This window comes from Scylla paramamosain, chromosome 2 (assembly GCF_035594125.1).
Source record: "Scylla paramamosain isolate STU-SP2022 chromosome 2, ASM3559412v1, whole genome shotgun sequence".
In the NCBI taxonomy this organism is placed as follows: Eukaryota; Metazoa; Arthropoda; class Malacostraca; order Decapoda; family Portunidae; genus Scylla; species Scylla paramamosain.
The window spans coordinates 704,359-727,647 of NC_087152.1; the positions used below are offsets into that span (position 1 = coordinate 704,359).

A 23,289-nucleotide genomic window follows, 5' to 3' on the forward strand; every position below is an offset into this window, starting at 1 on the left:
GAAATATTCCGATGTCCGTTTTGGTCATTAAGAACTAAGCCAAAAATAAACACCACTTGGGTTCCTCACCGCGACACGCTGCCATACGCGACCACTGCTCTTGAACAGGTGACTGGCAAACAAAACAACAATACCAAAGGAAACGGGTACCAAGAACTGGGTGATCATTTTGTCGCAGTGACCACGAAGGATGAAGCGAGTCAACAGGCTGCTACAATGTTTGTTCATCGTGCCATCAACTGCTGGATAAATTTAAGCCAAGAGCACCTTACTTACTAAGCAGACCCTCTCTCAAGGTCAAGCATAGGTTTAAGGTCTGAACACTATGACTACTATGGTTTTTCTTCATGGTTAATAATGATAATAAAGTCTGGTGAAAGTTTAGTGCACAATTCTGAAATGCCACTGACTGTAAAATGATTAAATATTTCAGTCTTTTAGTGTAGAATTACTCGCATGAATTTTAATAGCGAGAGTTTCTCAAATGAAGTAAAAAAAAAAAAAACTGGTGAAGATTTAGAGTACAATTTTGAAACGCCACTGACAGCAAAGCGATTTAATATCTCATGTCTTTAGTGTAGAGTTATTCACATGAAGTCTGGTTGTGTATAGTTACTCAAATGAAGTTTAATAGAAAAAAAAAAGCTTCGTGTAAAAATTTAGATCACAATCTTCTAACAGGTCACGAACACCAAAATTATTAAATATTTCAATCCTTTTACCATAGTTGCTCAAATGAGGAAAAAACATAAATGCCATTGTCAGTAACACTCAACAGGTTAACGGAAGAGTTACGTAGCCTTGCAAATAAGCGATGTTTAGACTTAATGCCTAGCCTGAGCTGGTGCCTGGCATGTGTGTTTACAGCGACGCTTGTTGAAGTTTCGTGTCACCGACGCCAGAAATTTTGTCTTTCCTTGGCTAGAAAACTTTTTGAGAGACTAAAATACGTAAATAAATGTCTAAAAAGCTGTAATCAAGGTAGCAGGGAAAGATTATTTGCTTCTAAAAGCGCTAAGATGATGTTTGCATTATGGAGAGTCTTCATGGAATAATACACTGTAATCTACCGATATATTCTGAAATGTTGAAGATACATCACTTTCCTTTCACCTTGACTGACTCCTGCTGGTCCATATTGAGTCAACCCACCAGTGTGTAAGGTCCTGAACTGCGTTGTTTACTGTAACGATTGTCTGACGAGGCTGTCGCATAAGTGTAATGTATGCCTGAATAAACGCCCACATTCCGTCACAAACTTGACATGTCGGTTCGTTACGCTGCCAGAGAACGTCACAATGCCAGTCTTTGCAACGCCTGTATTATGCATGCGCCATTCTGAAGGCTGCTTTGTGCCGCACACATCATGACTGGCTGCGTGATTTGGAATACCAAAGTGAAAAACGGCGCAATATTTAGACTGAAAAGGTGAAAAATGTGCAAATCTGAACTATATCTTCTACTGTACTTTTGTGTGTGTATTCTGACCATCACTGGCACCAGCGTCGTGCAATAAAGACATCGCCTCTCACTGCCATCGATCCAGTGGCCACTTTACTGTCCATGTGTTGCGAGCGTGGCACCGGAGTGACCTCGAGCTGGTAGAGGAGCTTCAGAGGTCCTGCTTGACTATTATGTACGCGTCATACATCACACGACAGACACCCGCAGCCAACACCACTAGGCAGTCCTACTCTAACAACTTTCCTCTGAACAAAGCCCTCGTAAATATCGATGTTTTGCGAATATATGGCGAAATATTCAAAGAGTGACGGTGTGCGGTGACGCTGCCAACCAGAATAATGCACCGCTAGCCAGTCCTACTCTCTCAACTCTCCTCTGAGCTACGGCCTCGTAAATATAGACGGTTCACAAATTTAAGACGAAGTATACAGAGACAGTGACAGTAAGGTGACACTGCGTTCGAGAATGATACTGTACACCTCATCAAATTCCAACAGCCTTCTAAACTACCTCTGCCTCATTGAATCTACTCTTGCTCCCTTGCATTTACCTCATAAACCTTAATTCCTAATTCAGTACATAGAATAACACTCAGTGAAATCGTTGGCGGGAACCTTACTGAAGGAGCAGAGACCGGTGAGTCAGGCTTTTGTAGTGTGCGCAAGACAACGCCAGTGTCACCTCGCAGCTACCACTTTGTTCATGGTCACATCACTGGTACCGGTCTGAAGAGGGGAGACTGAATTAGTAAGATTGTGAATACTGAAATCATAAAAATAATGATTATAACAAGGCTGAGACAGATAAAGACTTGAAAGATCGGGTGATGTTTGTTTGACGAATTCTTCCAAGCTGAAGAAACTGCTGAAATCGTAGAAAAATTGCAACATGTCACCAAGCATCACTGAAACAGATGGAGGTGCAGTCTTCAAAGATGGCAGGCAATGAAACTGAGGCGTTGATAGTCGAGGCATATATTTTCAGTGTGATATATCGAAGTAATATAGAAGTAACATGAAAATAAATTTACGAAAACAATAAATCGTATAATTATCAGCCGCAAGTTAGCAGATCATAACATTCAGTTCCCACTGAAATCCGCTACCATACAACAGTGCAGCTCCCAAAGTTTACCTCGAAAGCCGGCGGCAAAGGCGGTTTTCAGATTCTAATAACACCTGTAACATGTAGAAGGCAGGAACATCACCTCTCTTATAATGAACTCTTCAGCAGCAGATGAGAAAGGCAGTCACCAAGTAAAAGGGAATTCATTAAGAAGCAGGTATAAACAATGAAACATGGTACGCCACTTGTCATTCATTCATACACACACACACACAGACACACACACACACACACACACACACACACACACACACACACACACACACACACACACACACACACACACACACACACACACAAGAACATAAAATCATAAGAAAATAAGGGAAATTGTAAGTTGCCAGGGCTACACGTGGCAGTCCCTGTATCGCGTTACTAGTGGGTGGGAGACTAATATGATACACATGTGAATGCAAAACCTATTGCTTAAATTACTTATGCAGATAACATGTATGTCTATGTATAACCATGAATACCTAGGTACTATGCATCCACACACACACACACACACACACACACACACACACACATTCTTGTTCCTTGCCTGCAGAAACTTCACACGATAAGTTCGTTCGACACGTTTGAGGCAGATGTCAGATAAGAGACGAAGAGTGATATAATGCCATGTTGAATAAATTTGCATCGACAAGACAGTGTAGGTGTCAGCAAAACAGTAAAGAAGAGAAGGTAAAGTATTTTGAGCCGTATAGCCAGTTCATCAATGCATCGAGTTGTAATATTGGACTGCATGAATCTCAGAGGATGAAGATGAACAGAGGAGACAAAGCAACGGTAACAGAAGATTGGAAGGAGAAAAGATTTGTTGTGTGGCAGAAAAAAAAAAAAACATACTGCCTTTCTTAATTCAGCATATAACAGTTTTCTACATCAATAAAATAATGAATAGTAAGCAAAATCATAAATGTAAAATGTATTTGTAAGTGTGTGCGTGGGGTGGGAGGGGATCTCAATTTGCGTGTGTGTGTGTGTGTGTGTGTGTGTGTGTGTGTGTGTGTGTGTGTGTGTGTGTATGTGTGTGTCCGTCAGTTTGTCTCTGTCTGTCTGTGTGTGCAGTGGTGAGCCTCATGAGGTATGGAAGACACTATCAGGCACCACCACGCCAACATCCACCATGGTCACTGCACGCACTGGTCTGTACTCCAGGATGGCCATTATGGTGGGCCAGCCGTCCACCACCTCGCCGAAGGGACAAGCAAAGTGCCTGCTTGGGTTCTCGATGGTACATATATCAAAGCAAGCGTCTCTGTCCGGTCTGCCGCTGCCTGCACCCACTACTAATCCCTTCCTCTGGATCCCTTTGAACTCCCCATCCCACTCCAGCGCGTCCATAACTCGCTGGGCACTCAGGTCTCCAGATGGCGTCAGGTAGGGCCCCGCGTGCAGACACTCTCCCTTCAAGCCTCTGGAGAAAACCTCATCGAATTTAGCGCCCCGGTAGGAGGGCCCGTGAGTACCCATGCACAGGGCGAGGAAGTGGTGGGCGCGCCGCAAGTGTCCCCATAACTTGATGTATATGCGGCCCAAGTGTCGCTCCCCCACCGCCACCTCCAAAAACACCTCAGGGCTGTCTTGTGGGATGACGCTCTGGATAACCGGCAGCTGGAAAGTAGCGGCAGTTTTCACTCAAAAAGTCCAGACACTCAGTCCAGACACTCAGATTCTGGTATGTAAGTAGTCATGTACAGAGAAATCCAGACACTCTTTTTCTATCAGCTGTGGTAATGAAGTAATCTGTAAAACTAAACCTGATGTTCTTTTTTGGGATCTGTTTGCCTATCTGTCTATATGTACATATGTCTGCTTAAGTGTGGACTGCAAATCTGTGAATACATTGCTGATATGAATGATCAAGCTATCCTGAAACAACTCTTGACATAAGTGCTTTGTGTCCATGATATATATTTGTGATCAAAATGTCTTTCTGTCTATCAATCTGTCTATCTATCTATCTATTTCTATATCTGTCTGTCTGTCTGTCTGTTTGTGTTCCCTCACCTTGATCATGAAATGCGCCTCCTCCTCGTCCTCAGTGAGGGCGCTCATGTGCAGCCTGCCGCCTTTCCGTGACAGCCTTCCTCGTCTGCCATTCTCTGTGTACACGCAGCATGTCAGCGGCCACAGCGACCCATCCGCCAGAGACAGCAGCGGTCCCTGGCTCATCACCTCGGCAGGAACAGAGCCCTGCATTCCTGCCGCCGCAGGCTGCTGGTGGTTGACTCTGCTGGAGAAAGAGACACAATGGTTACCCTTATTTTCAGACCCCTAATTTTCATTTTTTTTTTTTTTGGTAAAAGTGGTTCCGGCCAATGGCAACAAAAAGTGAGTCAAAATAAAATCGAAAAATGCATCGTGAAGTGTCTTCAAACCTCCTTGTTGGCTCTTTATAATCAATTATTAAGCTCTCCTTATTTCAGTATAACTGAGACTTGATAGATTTACTTTAACAAGTTGCAATACACTTAGCTTACTATAATTAGGTTTCTCCAGATATGTAACTGTAAGACTGACACATGATACTCTGATAAGAATGAAGCGTAAAGAAAGATTCTCCGTCCTTCATAATGCTACATCCTCACCTAATCTCCCTCGTCTTGTTCACCTTCGTGTTCTCAATAACATCCTTTTCCTGTTTCCTGTTCTCGGCAGAGTTCAAAGTTGTCTTCTTCTTAGGAGAGTTGGCGTCTTCGTTCGTGTCAGCATCACCATCCTGGTGGGTCTGGCGTCGCTCCCTTCGTCGTCTGGGCTTCGGCGTCGTGTCTGCATCAGATTCTGAGTCATTGCTTGCCTTTTTGAAGACATCCAGGATGCTCTTCATGCGCTCGAGGCTCCTGAGGACGAAGCTGAGGTCTGCCGTCTGTCTGGTGTCACCCAGCATCTCCTTCACGTCCTTGGAGGAGCCTTCCACTGCAGTGCTCTCCTCGCACGCCTGCAAAGGTATAAAGAGGAGGATGTTCTGCTGTACACACTCACGATCATACACGCACGCACAATTAGTACAATGCATTACCAGAGGAAGTGGTGAGCAAAAACTGTGCATACATATATAAATTTCACTGAAGTAATAAAGTGGTAATTTGCTTACAAAGACGGAACATTACTAGCTTGGCTCACTCCTGTAAAAAAAAAAAAAAGAAGAGAGTGAATACTGAATAAATACTTATATTTATATAGATAGTTTCTTTCTCCTCTCCTCTCCCTTCCATCTCTCTCTCCTCCGCCATTCACCTTGAGAAGCTGTACCGAGCAAGACCTCACGAAGTTGATGATCTTCTTCCTCTCCTCCAGTACACTGTCAAGAATTGCTTTCCCGCTCTCCTTCATCTCTTGCCGCTTATTCTGCAGGACCACCCTCGTCCTCACAACTTCGTGGCCATTCATGACGCGGCAGGAGGAGCACAGAGGCTCCTGGCAGTCGTAGCACCAGTACATCAAGAGATTCTGGTGAGTCTGGCACCTCCCTGTCTGAGGGTCAAAGGCAATGTTTCAGGGTACTTCACCATAGTGCATCAACTATACTCTCACCTGACACAACCTGTGAAACATTCTAAGTTTCGCAAGATAGTTCTGAGCCCGTCAAGTCGAGGCAGAAGTTAAGCAATGTTTCAGAGTATTAAGCTATTGGATGTCAACTTTTCTCTCCTTCAGTGCTAAGCTTGAAAGCTTCTAGGTGTCTCAAAGTGATTCTGATCACGACACTAAGCATTAAGAGAAATACACCCGTGGTCACAAGTCGAATAACTTTCCATTCTCTCTTCCACTGGCTGTACCGTTTTTCCTCAATCCCTTGATCTGTTGGCAATCTCCTTACTAAAGTCGATAACTGATAGAATTTTAGGAGATCACGGAACCTGGGATTGAAAGAAAAGGTTAAGTTCAGAGAAAGTAAGTGTGGCAGATTACTTGACTCCTCACCACGACAATAATGAGCGCTAGCGTATATGCATCTATATCAACGCGGTCAGCGTTTCTAGCGCAAACCGACGCAGGTAAGAAGTAATGCTTTCATTCTACTTCCAAATAATAAAGTTAAAGAGCTTCTAGCTAAGCTAATATATATTTAGAGCATTAATGAGCTATTCCACTCAATCAGCTATGCTTGATCTCCGACGAGCACTTACCGTATTAGGCTAGCAGTAAACTGCCACGTTAATTAGGCTACAGCGCTGCAACTACACAGCTTAAGTCTATACACCTTGACTAGACTGAGCTAGAGACACGACTCACCCTCACATTGCATCCCTGACTCAAAGCTTTAGAGAAGAAGGTGAACTGAAAGCAAGGGAAAAGTACTGAAAATAAAAAGAAGTTACACAAAATGGAAACTTTTCAAACAAGTACCAGTAAAGAAGTAGATTGATCTAATAGTAGCACTAAAATTAATGAAGTTGCCAAATGGCCAAACGTAAGTGGTCGGGTGTAAACTAAAGGCGTTCTACTGGAGGAATAGTAAAAGATGTCCATGGAAGCGAGTACTTTCACGTCTCTGAATGCAGTGAGTACTTGTCATAAGATGGAGAAGATGTTGCCATATTTTCCCTATTCCGGGGTGTTAAGAAGAGTAGAGAACAGTAAGGCAGTGGAGAATGTAAAGAATTTACTATCTACAAAAAAAAAAATGTCCAAAAGAGAAGAATCAAAACAGTATCAAAACAATATTAGGGCAGTATAAGACAGTAACAGTTAAGAGATGTCAGCAACTAAATCGGCAAACCTTTTGAAATCTTCTCTGAATAAGCTTTTTTTTTCTTCTTTTATTTGTCAATTTATATATCTATAAATTTCATTTATTAATCTTTTTTTGTGATTCGCATATTCAATAGGCTTTTTTTTTGTGTGTGCCCTCGGTGACATTTGAAAAATAAACAAAAACCCTTTAGCTTCTCTATATAAATTATCCTATCTCGTCATAACATCCCATTCTTTAAGTCAAGAAAAGTGTTAAGAAGTGGTAATATGTGCACGTAAATTATGTACAAGAACATTCATTACCACTTAAGATTAATAACAAAATTAGATCATTAAGTTTCTACAGATAACGTGTCCTTTTCTAGCTATAATTTCTCCATTTCAAAGTAAAAAAGGAGTAGGAAGAATCATGAATAACAATAAAGCATAAAGAACTGACTTAATGATATAACAAACTGCTTAACTTTCATATGGCTTACCTTCTCCTCCCTGAAGGCGTTGGCTTTGATGAGGACTTCGTTGTGAACAGGAAGGTCCTCGATGGGTGGCTTGAGATGGCGCTTTCGACAGGTGGGGCAGGGAAAGTGACCTTTGCACTTGATGGTGGTAAGGCATGGGCGGCAGAAGGTGTGGCCGCAGCGGGGTAGGAGGACGGGCTGGTATTCTTCCTCGTCGTAGAGCTCAGAGCATAACGGACATATGATCTCGGTTTCGTCTTCTTCAGGCAGGTCTTCGGTGGAACTTTGGTCTTTTTTGGTCTTCTCATCATTTTCTTGCTTTTTTGACGCTTCAGTCATTTGTTCCGGTTCCTTTACAGGTTCCTTCTTCCTCTTCCACAGTGGTTCTGCTTTTTTCACAGGTTCTTGTTTGGTTTTGGGTTCTGTTTTGTCTTCTACTACAACTTTTCTCTTCCATATCGGTTCTAATTTTCCTGGTATTTTTGGTTCCTGTTTTTTTAAAGGATCTGGTTTAGTTTTCGGTTCTGTTTTGTCGTCTACTTCAATTTTTCTCTTCCATGTCGGTTCTAGTTTAGCGGGAGTTTTAGGTTCTAGCTTTTTTGTCGGTTCTTGCTTGGTTTCAGGTTCTTTCTTTTCTTGTGGTTCTATTTTTGAAGGAAATGGCTTAGTTTTCGGTTCTGTTTTGTCGTCTACTTCAATTTTTCTCTTCCAGGTCGGTTCTAGTTTAGGGAGAGTTTTAGGTTCTAGCTTTTTTGCCGGTTCTTGTTTAGTTTCAGGTTCTTTCTTTTCTTGTGGTTCTATTTTTCTCTTCCAAATTGGTTCTGCTTTCTTCGGAGGGACTTCTTTTACTTCCGGTTCGGGTTTCTTCACAGGTTCAAGTTTTCTTTTCCATAATGGTTCCAATTTCCTTACTGGTTCTATTTTCTTAACCTCTTCTGTCTTCGGGAGCTCCAGTTTTTTATCTAGATGTATATTATTTTTTATTTCATTGTTCTTTGTCACTTCCTGTTTCCCCGCATCTGATTTTCTCTCCGGTTCTACTTTTGATTCAAGTTTCTGTGGTTCCTGTTTCTTCTTCCACAACGGTTCTGGTCTTCTTCGTTCCATGTCGGGCTGTGTTTCATTCTGTTTCTCGTCCATCTTGTTGTTATCTGGCTGTTCTTGTTTCCTCTCCGACTCTTGCTTCTTCTCAGTCTCTCGTATTCTCTTCCATAGCGGCTCTACCTTCCTCTCGGACTCCTCTGCTTTCTTCTCCTGCTCCTGTTTTCTCTTCCACTGAGGGATGCTCTGGACCTCAGTTTTCGGGGCCTCCTCTATTTCAATCCGGGAAATTCTGTGACTCAGTCCGGCCCTCCATTTCTGCTTGAGCTCGCAATCTAAAAAAAGAAGTGTGAATAAGGTAAGGTGGTAGTGATGGTGGTGGTGCGGTACTAGTGGTGGTGGTGGTGGTCGTGGTGGTGGTGGTGGTGATAGTGATGGTGTAATGATGGTGGTGATGGAGTTGTTGTAAGGGATAGTAGAAGTAATAGTAGTAGTAGTAGTAGTAGTAGTAGTTGTGGTATTAATATCAGTAATAAGATGAATTGAAAGACACTTAGAATGCCTCTCTGCAATAGTAGTGGAAGTAATTAAAAAAAGTTAAAGGCACCAGGAAGCATCTCTACACCAAGTTTAATGCTTACAAAATATATGAAAATACGATATCCTAGACCCGCACACTAAAACATTCAACAGTAGTGTGAAATGTGGAGCGAGAATCCGTAGAGTAGTGAAACGCGGGGAGCATTCTCCGTAGACTTTAACTGTGGGCAATCGGGGAGAGCTTGAGAGAACGTCTGAATTCAAACACATCTTAATTGATCTCGAAATATAACTGATAGTTCTTTGATCTAGTATCCTTATCATCATCATATCATCATCATCGTCATCATCATCATCATCATCATCATCATCATCATCATCATCATCATCATCATCATACTACAACTACGATGGTACTGAGAAAAGAATTGATAAATGATACCTACATAGCCTATCTTTCATCAAACACGCATATCATTATTATACTAGAGATCTTTCAGCTCATTGCATCAGGTCATCATACTGTAGGAGACTATTTAATCTTTTCACTGCCAGACTATTTTCCCAATAATCACATACAACTTTTCAGACAATTTTTTGCCTTAACTCTTAAAGAAAAATTAGCCTTTTGCTATTTTATTAATAATATTGAACCCTGAGTATTAACAAAGGAAAACCAAAGTAGTGATAAGGTTAAACAGATTTTGTTATAACAGTTTTTCATGCAGTAGAGTTTGTCATAGTTTCTGAGTCATTTGAAAAGTTATTGGTTTGCTGAGCGATTCCAAGAGTCGTCATGCATTATCTTTCCGTCACTCCTTGAGCTTGCGAGGCTTGGCATGTGTACGGGAGACACTTTTAGCTGGCCTGCCGCGGCCTTGCCCACCTTGAGGGCGCCTCTATTCGTAAACAAGCAGGTAAGTATGCAGTGGTAATTTATTACATCCAACTATGACATATAAACGTAATTTAAGAGTAGATTGGACTTTGATTAGACAGAAAACTGAATGATCTAAAATTTACCTAGCAATAAATTTCACTAGGCTATTTTAAGGGTTTACCTAACGATTTTTTTTTCTCTTTTAATTAATGTGGCACACCAGCAGGAGTGTCTGGCCAGGATGAGGGACAGTGGTTTCTCTCCTGGCGTCTGACGGCCGTTGACCTTCCCCCACCGGCATAAACTTATCAACGCGAATTTCCGACAAAGGTGAAATGTAGAAGCAAAACTGCGCGCGTTCATATTATCGTGTTTAAATCAAGAGCTGACATTAGATTCTGCATTCAAGGGGAACTTCTAAAGGTGGCGCGAGGTACGTTATCACGAATGCATGTATTACTAACTCATGCAAACATAATGATAAGATCAGTTCCGCCTCCACCGATACTACGGTAGTGGCGTCGCCGTAGCCTAGTATGTAGTCAACGAAATATGTGTAATTGTGACTAGAATTATACCAGTGATGCAGGTCGAGGGAGTGGTAGTTGATAACCAGCTTTCTCTTTTCCTTCCTGTAGCTCTGTGCGTTCAAGCATGTTACACCACTTCTGAACATTCACTCACCATAATATATCGCCACGATTAGTACAGGAAAACTTGCATCTCAATTTTGTTTGCTACCATAGAATTGGTGGATTTTTATGATGACTTCGTTGTACTCATTATTTATTTATTTATTTTATTTTTTTTAGCTAGACGATAGATTTATTAAAAAAAACAACAACCCTTCTATAATTTGAATATTACACTGGTGGTGTATCTGACGTCAGGGAGCCACTTCAGTGTACACTAGCTGCCCCGCTGATCACCCGTCGCAAGTCTGGTTTCCCACAGCACCCTGGATTTCATATCATTATAGCGCACTGTAATAGAAACTTGATTATCATAATAATCACACGATTAATTCAAAGGGAAGCGAAAGGGATGTATCGATATACTACAAATTACGTTGAAAATCTTATCCTCATAAAATGGAACTGTTTTTCTAGCATGGTTTGAAAGCTTGAAGACCTGAGCCTCTTCAAAGCACGGGAGCAGCCAACCACGCAGCACCCAAGCACCGACACAATAAACATCTACATAACTCAGTCCTAAATTTAACCTCGTCCGTCCACGCCCGAGCGGTGACGCTCCCTCTTATGGGCGTCACAGCACTGCCTGCCCACCACCTGGCCGCGGGTACCTAACGTTACCTGCCGCAATGAAGTGAAAATAATACAATGGCTTGGCAGACGCTTCACTCTCTGCTGATGCAAATATAGAAGGAAAGACGGATGGAGAGAAGGGATGAGGGGAACCTGCAGCGTCTTCCACTTGTTTGCCGGGAAGGTTGTCGCCAGCTGTAGAAGTCTTGCACATGACGCCAACCCTTGCCGCAAGAGAAGAAGAAGAAGAAGAAGAAGAAGAAGAAGACGTCATCACGGTCACTTTCACCGGCTCATTAATACACCCTCGATCACTGAGAAGCCATAGACCCAACGAACCACAATGGTCAACCTAAGGAACGCTCGAGTAGCTAAGCAAGGAAGGAATCAAGCAGTCTTCCCGAAAGAACCTTTGAGGTATACTGAAATTAATTAGTCCACAGCTAGTACTTGAACTGGAATAGAGAGGCTGCGGGAAATGATAGGGAACTTACTCCTTCGCTGCCAATGTTGTTCTTCCTTAGTCCCCGTGGAAGGAAATATGTGAGGTATTCAGAATGGACTGTTAATGGATTTATTGTTATTGTTATTGTTATTGTTGTTGTTGTTATTATTATTATTATTATTATTATTATTATTATTATTATTATTATTATTATTATTATTATTATTATTATTATTATTATCTTTATTTCTATAATAATAATAATAATAATTATCATTATTATCATTATTATTATTATTATTATTATTATTATTATTATTATTATTATTATTATTATTATTATCATCATCATCAACATCACCATCACCATTATTAATGACATTTCCGTTATCATAAGCGTTGCCGTTACTTAGAAAGACAGTTGAAATATTTTTTTTCTTTTCTATATCAGTATGTTACGTTTTATTATTGCATGAATAAATACAACTTATAAAATGCAGAAACCATCGTACACCAACTCACACACATAAGCGCAGGTGAGTGGCATCGGGAATCACTCCAACCATTCGCTACTCACTTGTCTGTGGCGGCGGTGGAGGTGGTGGTTGTTGATTGGGCAGCCGGTCTGCGCGGCGCCACGCTGGGCCGCTCCCTGTCGCCCGGAGAGAGAAATATAGTACGCACATTCGAGTCCCATCTCTGTCCTTCTTGACGCTTCCTGCACTACCGCTAAGCACCCAGCACACGAGAGCCGGAGGATATGGTAGCTAATGTGTGGCGGTATGTTTTTTTAAAACAACTAATATCACGATGAATCTCTCCCTATAGTACAGTGGAGCCCTATCCCTGTCTTTCACGCCGCGTCCCACACCGCCACCCATCACCCAGCACACGATAGCCGGAGGATGGAGCAGCTAATTAGTGGTGATGTCATTAAAAAAAAAAAAAATATTATCACGATGGATCCCTATTTTCCATTATCTCTTATCTTTCATATAATAATTTTTCTCGATCCTGTATCTGCTTTTATTTTAACACGAGTCTTTTCTTATTCTTTCTTTTGCCTTGTATCTACTTTCATTTTAGCAAGGATTTTTCCTTATTTTTCTTCTTTGCCTTGTAACTGCTTTCTTGCTAACTCGAATATTATCCTATTTTTCTTCTTCCTCTTGTCTCTCTTTTCTTGTTAACTCGAATCTTGTCTCATTTTCCTTCTTCGTATTATATTTGCTTTTATGTTAACACAAATCTTTCCTTATTTTCTCTTCCTCGCCTTGTACCTGTTTTCATGTTCGGGTGAATGAATGATAGAAGACCGTTTAAAAGACTCTCTTATGACTTGCGCTCTCTATCTTGCGTTCGATTTTTTGTTACACACACACACACACACACACACACACACACACACACACACACACACACACACACAGATGGCCGTCTACCAGACCAGCTCTGAAAGGAAGTGACGGAGCTTAACAAAAATAACAAGTGACATGCAGATAGGCTGAGATAGAGGAGTGTGTGGATGATTAAGTTACATGAGTCTGCTTGGGGCTGTATTTCTAACCCCTTCAGTAACACGGTGTTAGTTTTCTTTTTATGCTGGATACCACTAGAAAATTGTATTATGTTTACCATATTATCTGTAATGAAGTTAAAAATCACCTCTATTTACTCATCTATTACATCTATATATTTATTCATTCTCTTCTAAATAACAGTGGACGATCTAAATTTGCTTTGCAAGTTGTCTGGAGCTGAGTGAAATAAACGCACTGCTCTCTCGTTAGGAACATTATCATTAGTGCTACAAAGATGATTAGTTGTGTTATTGTGAACGTTTTTTCCTTTTCTGGTCTGTAACCCTCATTAACCTAACATTAGAATCATGAAAGCGCGCATAAAAATTTCAACAACTTCCACTAGACTCATTTATCTCATTGGAATCGTTTTCAATTAAAAGCCAGTGATGATTACTCCAGTTTACTGTGGGTGTTTTTTTTTTCTTTCTGTGGTGTTATGTAATCCTTGTTAACTTTTTAACAGAATCATTAGAACACGGTTGAAAACTCCAGTAATGATTCTAAGTAAAAGAATATGTAAATGAACCCTTCCGAAACGTTTAGGAAGACTGTCTAATCTGGGGTCACTGTCTCTCTTGAAGCTGATGACGCGACACTGGCTGTCTATTCAATAAAGAATTAAACCAGCCGCCTCCTTTGATTCAGTTGTTCCTGCCTCTTTCAGAGAGTAGCATGTTGTTCGGGCAATCCCTCTTATAAAACGCTTTCGCCCTCATCTTATCTCCTTTGTACGTAAAATAGACCATGAATTGAGTGAAGTGGTAATGTGCCTCGTAATTGGCCTTGGGAAAAAGAAAGCTTAAGAAGACTGTAATAATTAACATTTTTCTTATCTCCCTCTTAGTAAGGCAGGCATTTCCGATGGTTTGGTCCCGGCCCTCTCATCCTGTGCACGTGGCGGATGGACCTAAACTAGAGAATGATGATGGTGTTGATGATGGTTGCGGTGATGATGAATGATGATGATGACGACAGCAACGAAGACGATGGTGATGACGATGGTGATTATTTCTTTATGGAGAGAGAGAGAGAGAGAGAGAGAGAGAGAGAGAGAGAGAGAGAGAGAGAGAGAGAGAGAGAGAGAGAGAGAGAGAGAGAGAGAGAGAGAGAGAGAGAGAGAGAGACGTATAGATACACAAACTACATATATAAATAAACTATGTATTCCTCGATATGATACCAGCCTACAACCATCTGACTGGGATTGTCGTGCTGATGAAACACAAGATATAGCAGGAGGGCTTTATTTCTCTAACGTTTCGACAACTTTCCTCTGAGAGTACTCTCTGAGAAGGATAGTTGTCGAGAAATTATAGAAATAAAGTTCTGTTATATCCTTTGTTTCATCACCATCACAATCCCACTCACTTGTCCAAATCTATACAACTATTGTTATACCTCCCAACACTCCCTACATCAATCTGCGAGGAGAGAAATAAACCCTAATTTGTTCGTATCTGATGCAATCTATAAATAATGACACCCTCCATCTTGACCGTGACTTCCATTATTACCACGTCAGACGAGGGATGAAGAGAAACACACAGCCAGCCATGTCATTACTGTTGTGGGAATTATGGAGTGTACAAATAGATACGTTAGCCCATAAAGGCTATGCGCCACGTACTGTACACCTATACCAATCACGGTAACCTGGCAACCCACGCATGGCAGGGGAGGGTAATGAGACGTACTAGTAGCCCCGTATTCAGAAACGTTTTTCGAAGGCCACAGAGAAGATTAGCCGCGTCCTTGAGACTGTTTTTTCCTATTAACACCGTAGGAATCTTGTTAATCTGTCATTTAAACAGTAAAACCATCCATTAAAACCCGTGTAGCTTCAATTAGAGCCTTTTGAAATAGTGGAGGCGCAGCGCAAAAGTTTTTTTTTTCAGAATATGGTGCATAAGCAGGCGTTCTTAAAATGCAACGATGTTTTTCCTCGTAAAGACTGCTTTCAAAGGTGACTTTCTTAAACGCTTTATTCTGACTGTCACGAGCACGTCTGATGGTTTATTAAAGATTTCCTTATCTACTTTTTATACTTTTATGTTATTTTGCTCCCTCGTAAGAACTATTTTAAAAACCTAAAGTGATGATTAGTCTGGTTTTCAACGCTGTCTTTCCTAACTTCCACTTACATTGCGAAATAACTTTGAGTAACCCTAGATCTCTACACTGACTTGCTCTCTCTCTCTCTCTCTCTCTCTCTCTCTCTCTCTCTCTCTCTCTCTCTCTCTCTCTCTCTCTCCATAAGAATTTGACAAACATGTGACTGGAGTGATGAGTGTGAGTGAAGCATAAGAGGGAGGGGAAAGGCGCGTATGTGATTGAGAGAGAGGGAGCGATAGGGTGGAAGGGGGAGGAATGCGTGGGTGGGAGGTGGTGTGGGTGGGAGGTGGAAGGGACGGTAGGGGTGGGAAGTGGAGAGGACGGAGTGGGTGGTAGGTGGAGGGGTCGGCGTGGGTGGAGGCCTTACGTAAACATGCCAAGGTTGATATAGCAGTGTGCGACGAAATATTTCTTCCATCTCCCCTCCAATTTTCTCCTCTCCATTACACACGAGAGAGAGAGAGAGAGAGAGAGAGAGAGAGAGAGAGAGAGAGAGAGAGAGAGAGAGAGAGAGAGAGAGAGAGAGAGAGAGAGAGAGAACATACACATACTTAAATAAATGATAATAGAGGAAACCTAATGAGAATAAACATAAGAAAATTACTCCTCATAAACTACTTGTTCCCTCATTCAAGACTGTTTTCAAAGATCGCACAGTTAGTCGAGTTGTCAATTGTGCTTTCCTTATTGACAACTCAGAATCCTCGTTAAACTATCACTAGAATAATGAAAACACCCTTGAAAATGACATTAACTTCCACTGGAGCCTGTTAGGATAAGTTAAAGCACCAAAACGCTTGCCGATATTGATCTACGAGTATTTTCAAAGGCCGCACAGATGAAAGTCGGGTTTCCGTGGATATTTTCTTATTAATAATACGAAATTCTCGTTAAACTACCACTAGAATCAAGAAAAAACACCATTGAGAATACATTCAAAACAGCTTTAAAAAACACATCCTCGCATTCTCATAGATGATTTCTTACTGATATTGCAGATTTCCTCGTTAAAAGTGCGATTTGCTTGGTGCGATTATCACGATTATCGCTTTACGATTATTCTTCAACGATTATCGCTGCACGACAATAGAAGGTGTACTATTTTGCTTCGAGCGTCTGTGTCTATGCGATTTTCCGCAAGACAGCCAGTAATGTGGCGGAAGTGTCCATTGAAGGTAGTGTAGCGAGAAAATGGGTTTGAGCAATCTGAGTAGAAGTAAAAGGTTGTTAATTGAACATCTTCTAGTTAAAGAGATGGAAGATGAATTTTTTTCTTTCCAAATGTAGGGGAGGAAAGGGCATTTGATGTTTGAATTGAGGAATGAAGAAAGATTATTAAAAAAAAAATATTGCAAACGTGAAGACCACAATTTTGCCGAATTTTTCCGCCTTTCTGTTGAACAGTATACTGCTCAACAGAAAGGTGGACAAATTCGGCAAAATTATGGAGAAAGTTGCGAAACATCCTATAGGATGTTTCGCAACTTCCTCCATAAGGATCTCATCCTGTTCATTGGAAAACTTGGGAACATGATGAAGCAGCTTAAACTATCACTGAAAGCATGAAAACACCCTTGAAAATCACATTAGCTTCTACTATGGCCTGTAAAAATCAGTTCAGATAAGACACTTAATCCCATATTCAGAAACGCTTCGCTCACCAGGACTAGTTTCAAAGGTGACAGAGGTGGTTAGCTGGGTTTTCACGAATGTTTCTTTTGTTAATAATGTTAATCTGTCGGTAGAATAATAGAAACACTGTAAACAACCCATATAACTTCAACTGCCTTTTGAAAGTAGTGAAGGTGCAGCGCAGAAGTGTTTCGGGATGTGGTCCTAAAACCTTTACACAAGAATACGAACCAGAGACACAACTCATCATGTCTCATCTGGCCAGCAGCCGCGTCGATCACTGACTGCTTCTCGAGGCACGGGGAGTCACCGCCACGGGTTGAGTTAGCCTGACTCACCACTCTGTATTAGACCCGAGGATACTAATACCATTACCGATGCCGATCCCGATGAGGTAACCAACGGAAAGTCACCACCTGTGTCCCTGCCGTTTTCCTCTTCCTCCTCTTCCTTCTCCTCCTGTCATCACTTTTTCCCTCTCCCCCTTCCGCCTCTGTCATCACTTTCTCCTTCTCCTCCTGCTTCTCCTCTTCCTCCTCCTCCACCATCGCTCTGTCAGCCACAGGTGTGAGGAAAAGGCAAGGACACACACACACACACACACACACACACACACACACACACACACACACACACACACACACACATTCATTCATTCATTCATTCATTCATTCATCATTCATTCATGATAAGTGGAATATATAACCGGAAGAATCTCTCTCTCTCTCTCTCTCTCTCTCTCTCTCTCTCTCTCTCTCTCTCTCTCTCTCTCTCTCTCTCTCTCTCTCTCTCTCTCTCTCTCTCTCTCTCTCCTTGGTCATCTTTTCCTGGGGTGATCATTGCCAAGTTACATATATTTTTTTCCCCCGTTCGGAGTGACAGTCAAGGTGCCTTTTCTCCTCGCCACGCCTGCCTCCCTCCCTCCCTCTCTTCCCTTCCTCTCCTCCTTCTTCCGTCCGTGGCTGATAATGTTTTCCTAGACTCCCTTCACACTTCATCCACATGTTTGCCACACTCATCACACCTCCTACTCCAACTATGGCATTTTTTTTTTCTCGATCTCTCTTTTTTCGTTATGTCGCCACGGTGATGTTTGGTTCTACCTGTCATCTTGGGATTAGAACAACACATGCGACAGGGACGATTGATTCATTTGAGAGGATTTGGTTTAGTTCACTTAGTTTGTTATTGTTATTGAACGTTAACTGCTTATGGTACAAATGTCTGGTGTTGTTTATCTTTTGCGAACTAAACCACGTTACAAATCAGTTACATGTTAACTGAGATAAACTCCTCACATCTATTCAGTTTATGCCGCCAATAAAATAATTTACAATACCTATACTGATATTTGTTCTAAGCCACTTATGTTTCGATTGATATATACTACAGTAAATCCATCTCATCACATTTTATTCAGTCTGTGTCACCAAAATACACAGCGCTTACAATAAAAAGTTCCCAGTACCTATACGTATATATGCTGTAAATCATATACAGATACGATACACGCCTCCTCACATTTTCTTCAGTCTATGTCACGAAGTTCCACACCGTTCTCAAGAAGAAGCTCACAGTATACCGATATCTTTCACGACACGCAACATGTCCCTTACAGATTAACTTTTTTTTTTCTTGTCTTATTTAAGCGAGACGAGCATGAATCTCCGCACCAGCTGCACCGCTGGGAGATGTATAGGAGGAGGCGGTGGTGGTAGTGGTGGTGGTCGGGGTAGGGGGGGAAGAGCTTGGCCCGCCGCTGCTCCGGGAATATTATTATTATCCCTTGTACAAAGTGTGCCGGAATGTGACCATTTTTGGGACGCCGCCTCTACTATGTAAGGTTCGTCATCTGCTGTACTACTGTTGTGGTGGTGGTGGTGGTGGTGTGTGTGTGTGTGTGTGTGTGTGTGTGTGTGTGTGACATCTGCCTACGTACCTAAGAGTTAACGATGAAGCACTTGCCTTGAAAACGTCTCAGGAATGCAAGAGTGACACAAAAACAATCCTAAAATACTACCACAGATCATCATCGGCGTGTGGGAACCCTAACCGCTGCGTACAGACGGCCACGAGGAGCCCTGATAAATTAATCACCATTGGGAGCGGCACATGGACGTCACGCGTATCAGTGCGGCCATTAAATGTAATGAGAAACAGCACGAGGCGGAGTGAGACCCCCCTGCCTACTACTGAAGGTGCCCCGCGTACTCGTACTCCCCTAGCTTGGAGTGCTGCCAGGGCCTACCATCCCTCTCCTCTTCTCCTTTGCCACTCCGCTGCCTCAAACCACTCACTGCTTTAGACTTCATTAGCTAGAAACACGAGTTATTAATAATTGGTTTCCTATAAAGTGAACTGTTACAAGATTTCCTATATTGTTTAGATTATATACTTGCGTAATGTCGTCTACTAAAATATACGGGACACAAGTGGTATTTATAAATCACTTCAAGGTTATGGCCACTGGTGGAGGTTGGTTGGCTCCACTTTATTGTCCTTTTGTGTCTCCCTCTTTAAACCTTGTCCGCAAGAAGACATTAACTTTATATTAAAGATTTCGCCAGATAAATAAACTATGATACATCAAAACTAAATTAGCCTCTGGTTTGGAACTCTTTTTATTTTACTCCGAAGGAAAAAATTGGCGTTTTTTTTTATTTCTTTCCATTTATCTTTTTTTTTATTTTGTTCCTCGCTGGACTTCCTTCATGCGTAAAAGAGATAAAACAACGCGTGACTGAAATGTCCCTCCGATCTTCAATGATGAAAAGAAGCAAGGAGAGAAATCAACGCTTGGTGTGTGCTCACTTCACCCTTTCAGTTTTATTTCAGTTCCCGTAAAAAAAAAAAAAAAAATGATAAGATGCTATTGCCATAAGGCGTTAAAACTCATCTCCAGTTACACATCCACTATTACTACATCTCTATTTTCTCTTTCCTGATTAATAACTGATAATTTTACAAACCCTGGGAACTTGTATCTAGTACTGAACGGGTGTTGCCAGATAGCACAGTCAGCCCCACCAGGATGTGGTCACGTCAGTCAGTGTCCAGAGTTCTCGTCCTGCTGACCATTAAATGTTAAATGTTTATCTTATGTCTTCTCGTATGCTTCTTTTATGAGTGGTAGTATATGCGTTGTGGGACCTTACCCTTCTTGTTTTAGGTTTTGTCTTTTGTACCGTGTTATTTTATTTATTCTTTATTTATTTTTTTTATACAACAACACACTCTTTCACAAAAGAGTACTGGCTTCCGTTCAACAAATTTTCATACACACACACACACACACACACACACACACACACACACACACACACACATTTTCTAGATGTTTTCTGTATTATATAATATTAATTTTCATGAGCAGATTAAGCTGACACTTGTAAAAATGAGCAATATATCAGCATAATTGCGTTATTTAAGGACCATCAACAAATTACGAAATGTATGATGACAAAAAAAAATAAATAAATAGATAAATAAATAAATAAATAAATAAAATAAAAAAAGAGACTTTTCTTACATTTCAGGCTCCATAAGGACTATTTTCAAAGGCCATACACATGTTTAACTGATTTCTCACGTGTGCTTTTCTCATTGGTGATGCAGAGTCCTTGTTAAACTGTCATAAGTATCTCGCAAACACCCTTGAAAACTCGCCAGTTACGCCCACCACACACTGATAAAAGTAGTGTAGAACCTTATTCTCTAGATTTTCAGGTTTAATAGCTGTCTAAAACAAGTTGGAAGTTAAATGAATTTGATTTTTTAAGAATATTTTCAATTCTTAATGATAATTCAGCAAGGATTCTGCATAGTTAATGAGAGAAACAGCCACAATTATCTCTGTAGTCTTTGAAAATCTTCATGAGGTAACAAAATGTTAAGAGACTGAATTAATTGAGAACGCTAACTCTACATAGCTAAGATGCAAATATATCACCGCGCAGTGTTTTTTTTTTCCAGCTAGTGTATGGAAATGAATAACGGGCATGTATTGGAGGATACTGGCCTCTGAGATTGAAGAAAACTTAGGATTACTGGCTGCTATATTTTCAAGCAAGGATGCGGTCTATATGCACAGTCCCCTCAAGAAGTTAAATTAATTTCATGTCTATAAATCGAGTATGAATTAGTATATGAATGAACTGCTTTACATGAAAAGCTCCTCAGACACCAAGAACTTAGGAGGCAATAAAAGGAAGTAATTGACACTGATTCCTTTTCTTTTACATGAAGCATTTTGCCCACTATGATGCACTATGCACTATGGATGCAGTGGAAGAAGACGCGCTTGTAATGGGTGTGACTGAGGAAGGGGCAGAAGACAGAGCATGTTGGAAAAGGTTGATCCGCTGTGAGTGGCGACACCTGACGTGGGTACTCAAAAGAAGAAACCGATTGCACATCTCAAAGAGCTCCATTTCACTTAACGCCTCTCTACATCACCTAATGATCTTGTGAAAACGTTTATAAGAAGACGAACGAAAACAGATGGTGGAAAAGTTAACCCCAGACACATTCCTCAAACTCAACTCCTTCCCCCCACACACGTCTAATTTAAGTCCATAAACATCTCTACTTTTGCCGCCAAAGACCTTGTAAGTTCACGAGTTTCCCGGGTACGCGCGGTGACAGGCCGCCTCGCCTTCTGCCTGACACTTCACGACATGGGAATGCCACGCCGCTGCCAGAGGACCCTGCCGCCGAGTAGTAGTGACAAAGGACACAGGCGAGGCGAACTGCTTCAAAGGAAGGCCTCCGTGTTTAAAGGAAATTGATACTTGAGATGATTTATATGTTGACGGGAAATGCCAAGACAAGTATGGCGTGACTACGTGACTTGGATTATACATTAGATTTCTTCTAACTGAAGGATGTGTCTTATTGTGACAGTGACTCAGGATCCTTTAGACAGATGCCGCCACCACTACTACTACTACTACTACTACTACTACTACTACTACTACTACTGTTGCTGCTGCTGCTGCTGCTGCTGCTGCTGCTTCTGCTGCTTCTGCTGCTGCTGCTTCTGCTGCTGCTGCTGTTGTTGCTGCTGCTGCTACTGCTGTTGTTGTTGCTGCTGCTGCTACTACTATTCCTACAGCAACAACAACAACAACAACAACAAAAACAACAACAACTACTGCTACTATTACTACTACTACTACTACTACTACTACTACTACTACTACTACTATACACACACACACACACACACACACACACACACACACACACACACACACACACACACACACACACACACACACACACACAGATACACACATGCACACACGTCATTCAAAGATGACTTAACTGACAGCAAGGAAGGAAGTCTCAATCTACTCTTACGTATGGAGGAAACACACAGAAACATCGCTGATTATCGATGATTTGTTTTAATTTCTATGTATCTACTAAAATGTTTGTAGCGCGCTCACTTCCATGAAATAGTGAATGAAGAAGTAACTGAAAGAAAGTCAGTGCAGAATGTATCCATTGGCATTGTGTTCAAGTCACCTTTTAGTATGAAAATACTGTTTTTCATATTCTAAAGAATCGCTGTAAAAAGTATTGATGAAAATTTATTATTCTTATGCATTCTGAAAAAAGAGCTATTAACCACAGCCTACCCACCGGCGGTCTGCTGCAAAAGTCCTCCTGCCGGCTGGGAGAGGAGGCTGAGTCGCCCCACCGGCCTGGGAGTGGTGGGCACCGCCACGGCTGCCCCGCCACGGAACATCCTGCCCGCACACCACCCACCGCACCACTGCTGCTCTGCCTCGCCGTGCCGCCCACCTGGCACCGCCAACACCTCTTCCTTACTGGCGAAAAATAAGGTCTACATAATTAAAATATCGATATAGCGATATCGTTTTGTTGTTACGTTGCACCCACCATGAGATGGAGCATTGCAATGTAAATATCTATGTAATTTTGTAATTACCAGGCGGAGGCGCACAGGTGTAGCCTTGTGGTCAGGCTCAGGATATTGTCGTTGTCCACGTGCGTCACTTAAGTATTTTTT

At 41.6% G+C, this 23,289-nt stretch overlaps 1 protein-coding gene across 5 annotated transcripts; it reads right to left on the reverse strand.

Moving 5' to 3' along the window:
* Positions 1-2,422: 2,422 nt before the first annotated feature.
* On the reverse strand, positions 2,423-23,231 carry LOC135107907 (uncharacterized). 5 transcript variants are annotated; one of them, XM_064018297.1, is made up of 8 exons: positions 22,899-23,224; positions 12,503-12,577; positions 7,776-9,130; positions 6,835-6,879; positions 5,836-6,072; positions 5,187-5,536; positions 4,606-4,828; positions 2,423-4,209 (listed from the first exon to the last, which is right to left on the reverse strand). In XM_064018297.1, exons 1-8 carry the CDS (start codon positions 23,002-23,004, stop codon positions 3,673-3,675), a joined length of 2,928 nt encoding a protein of 975 aa, XP_063874367.1. In that variant the 5' UTR covers positions 23,005-23,224; the 3' UTR covers positions 2,423-3,672. The 5 variants fall into 5 exon arrangements, with proteins under 5 accessions (XP_063874367.1, XP_063874358.1, XP_063874382.1 ...); XM_064018288.1 differs by having other exon boundaries at positions 4,606-4,831; positions 22,899-23,220; XM_064018312.1 differs by lacking the exon at positions 12,503-12,577 and having other exon boundaries at positions 4,606-4,831; positions 22,899-23,231.
* Positions 23,232-23,289: the final 58 nt, after the last annotated feature.

Excerpts from the sequence above, each read along its gene's own strand:
- LOC135107907 (XM_064018288.1), bottom strand. The coding sequence starts at position 23,004 with ATGTTCCGTGGCGGGGCAGCCGTGGCGGTGCCCACCACTCCCAGGCCG. Across the intron at positions 6,073-6,834 it reads GTCAGGGATGCAATGTGAGG|ACAGGGAGGTGCCAGACTCA; the intron begins GTGAGTCGTGTC and ends TTTGACCCTCAG. Across the intron at positions 4,210-4,605 it reads AGGCGCATTTCATGATCAAG|CTGCCGGTTATCCAGAGCGT; the intron begins GTGAGGGAACAC and ends GCTACTTTCCAG.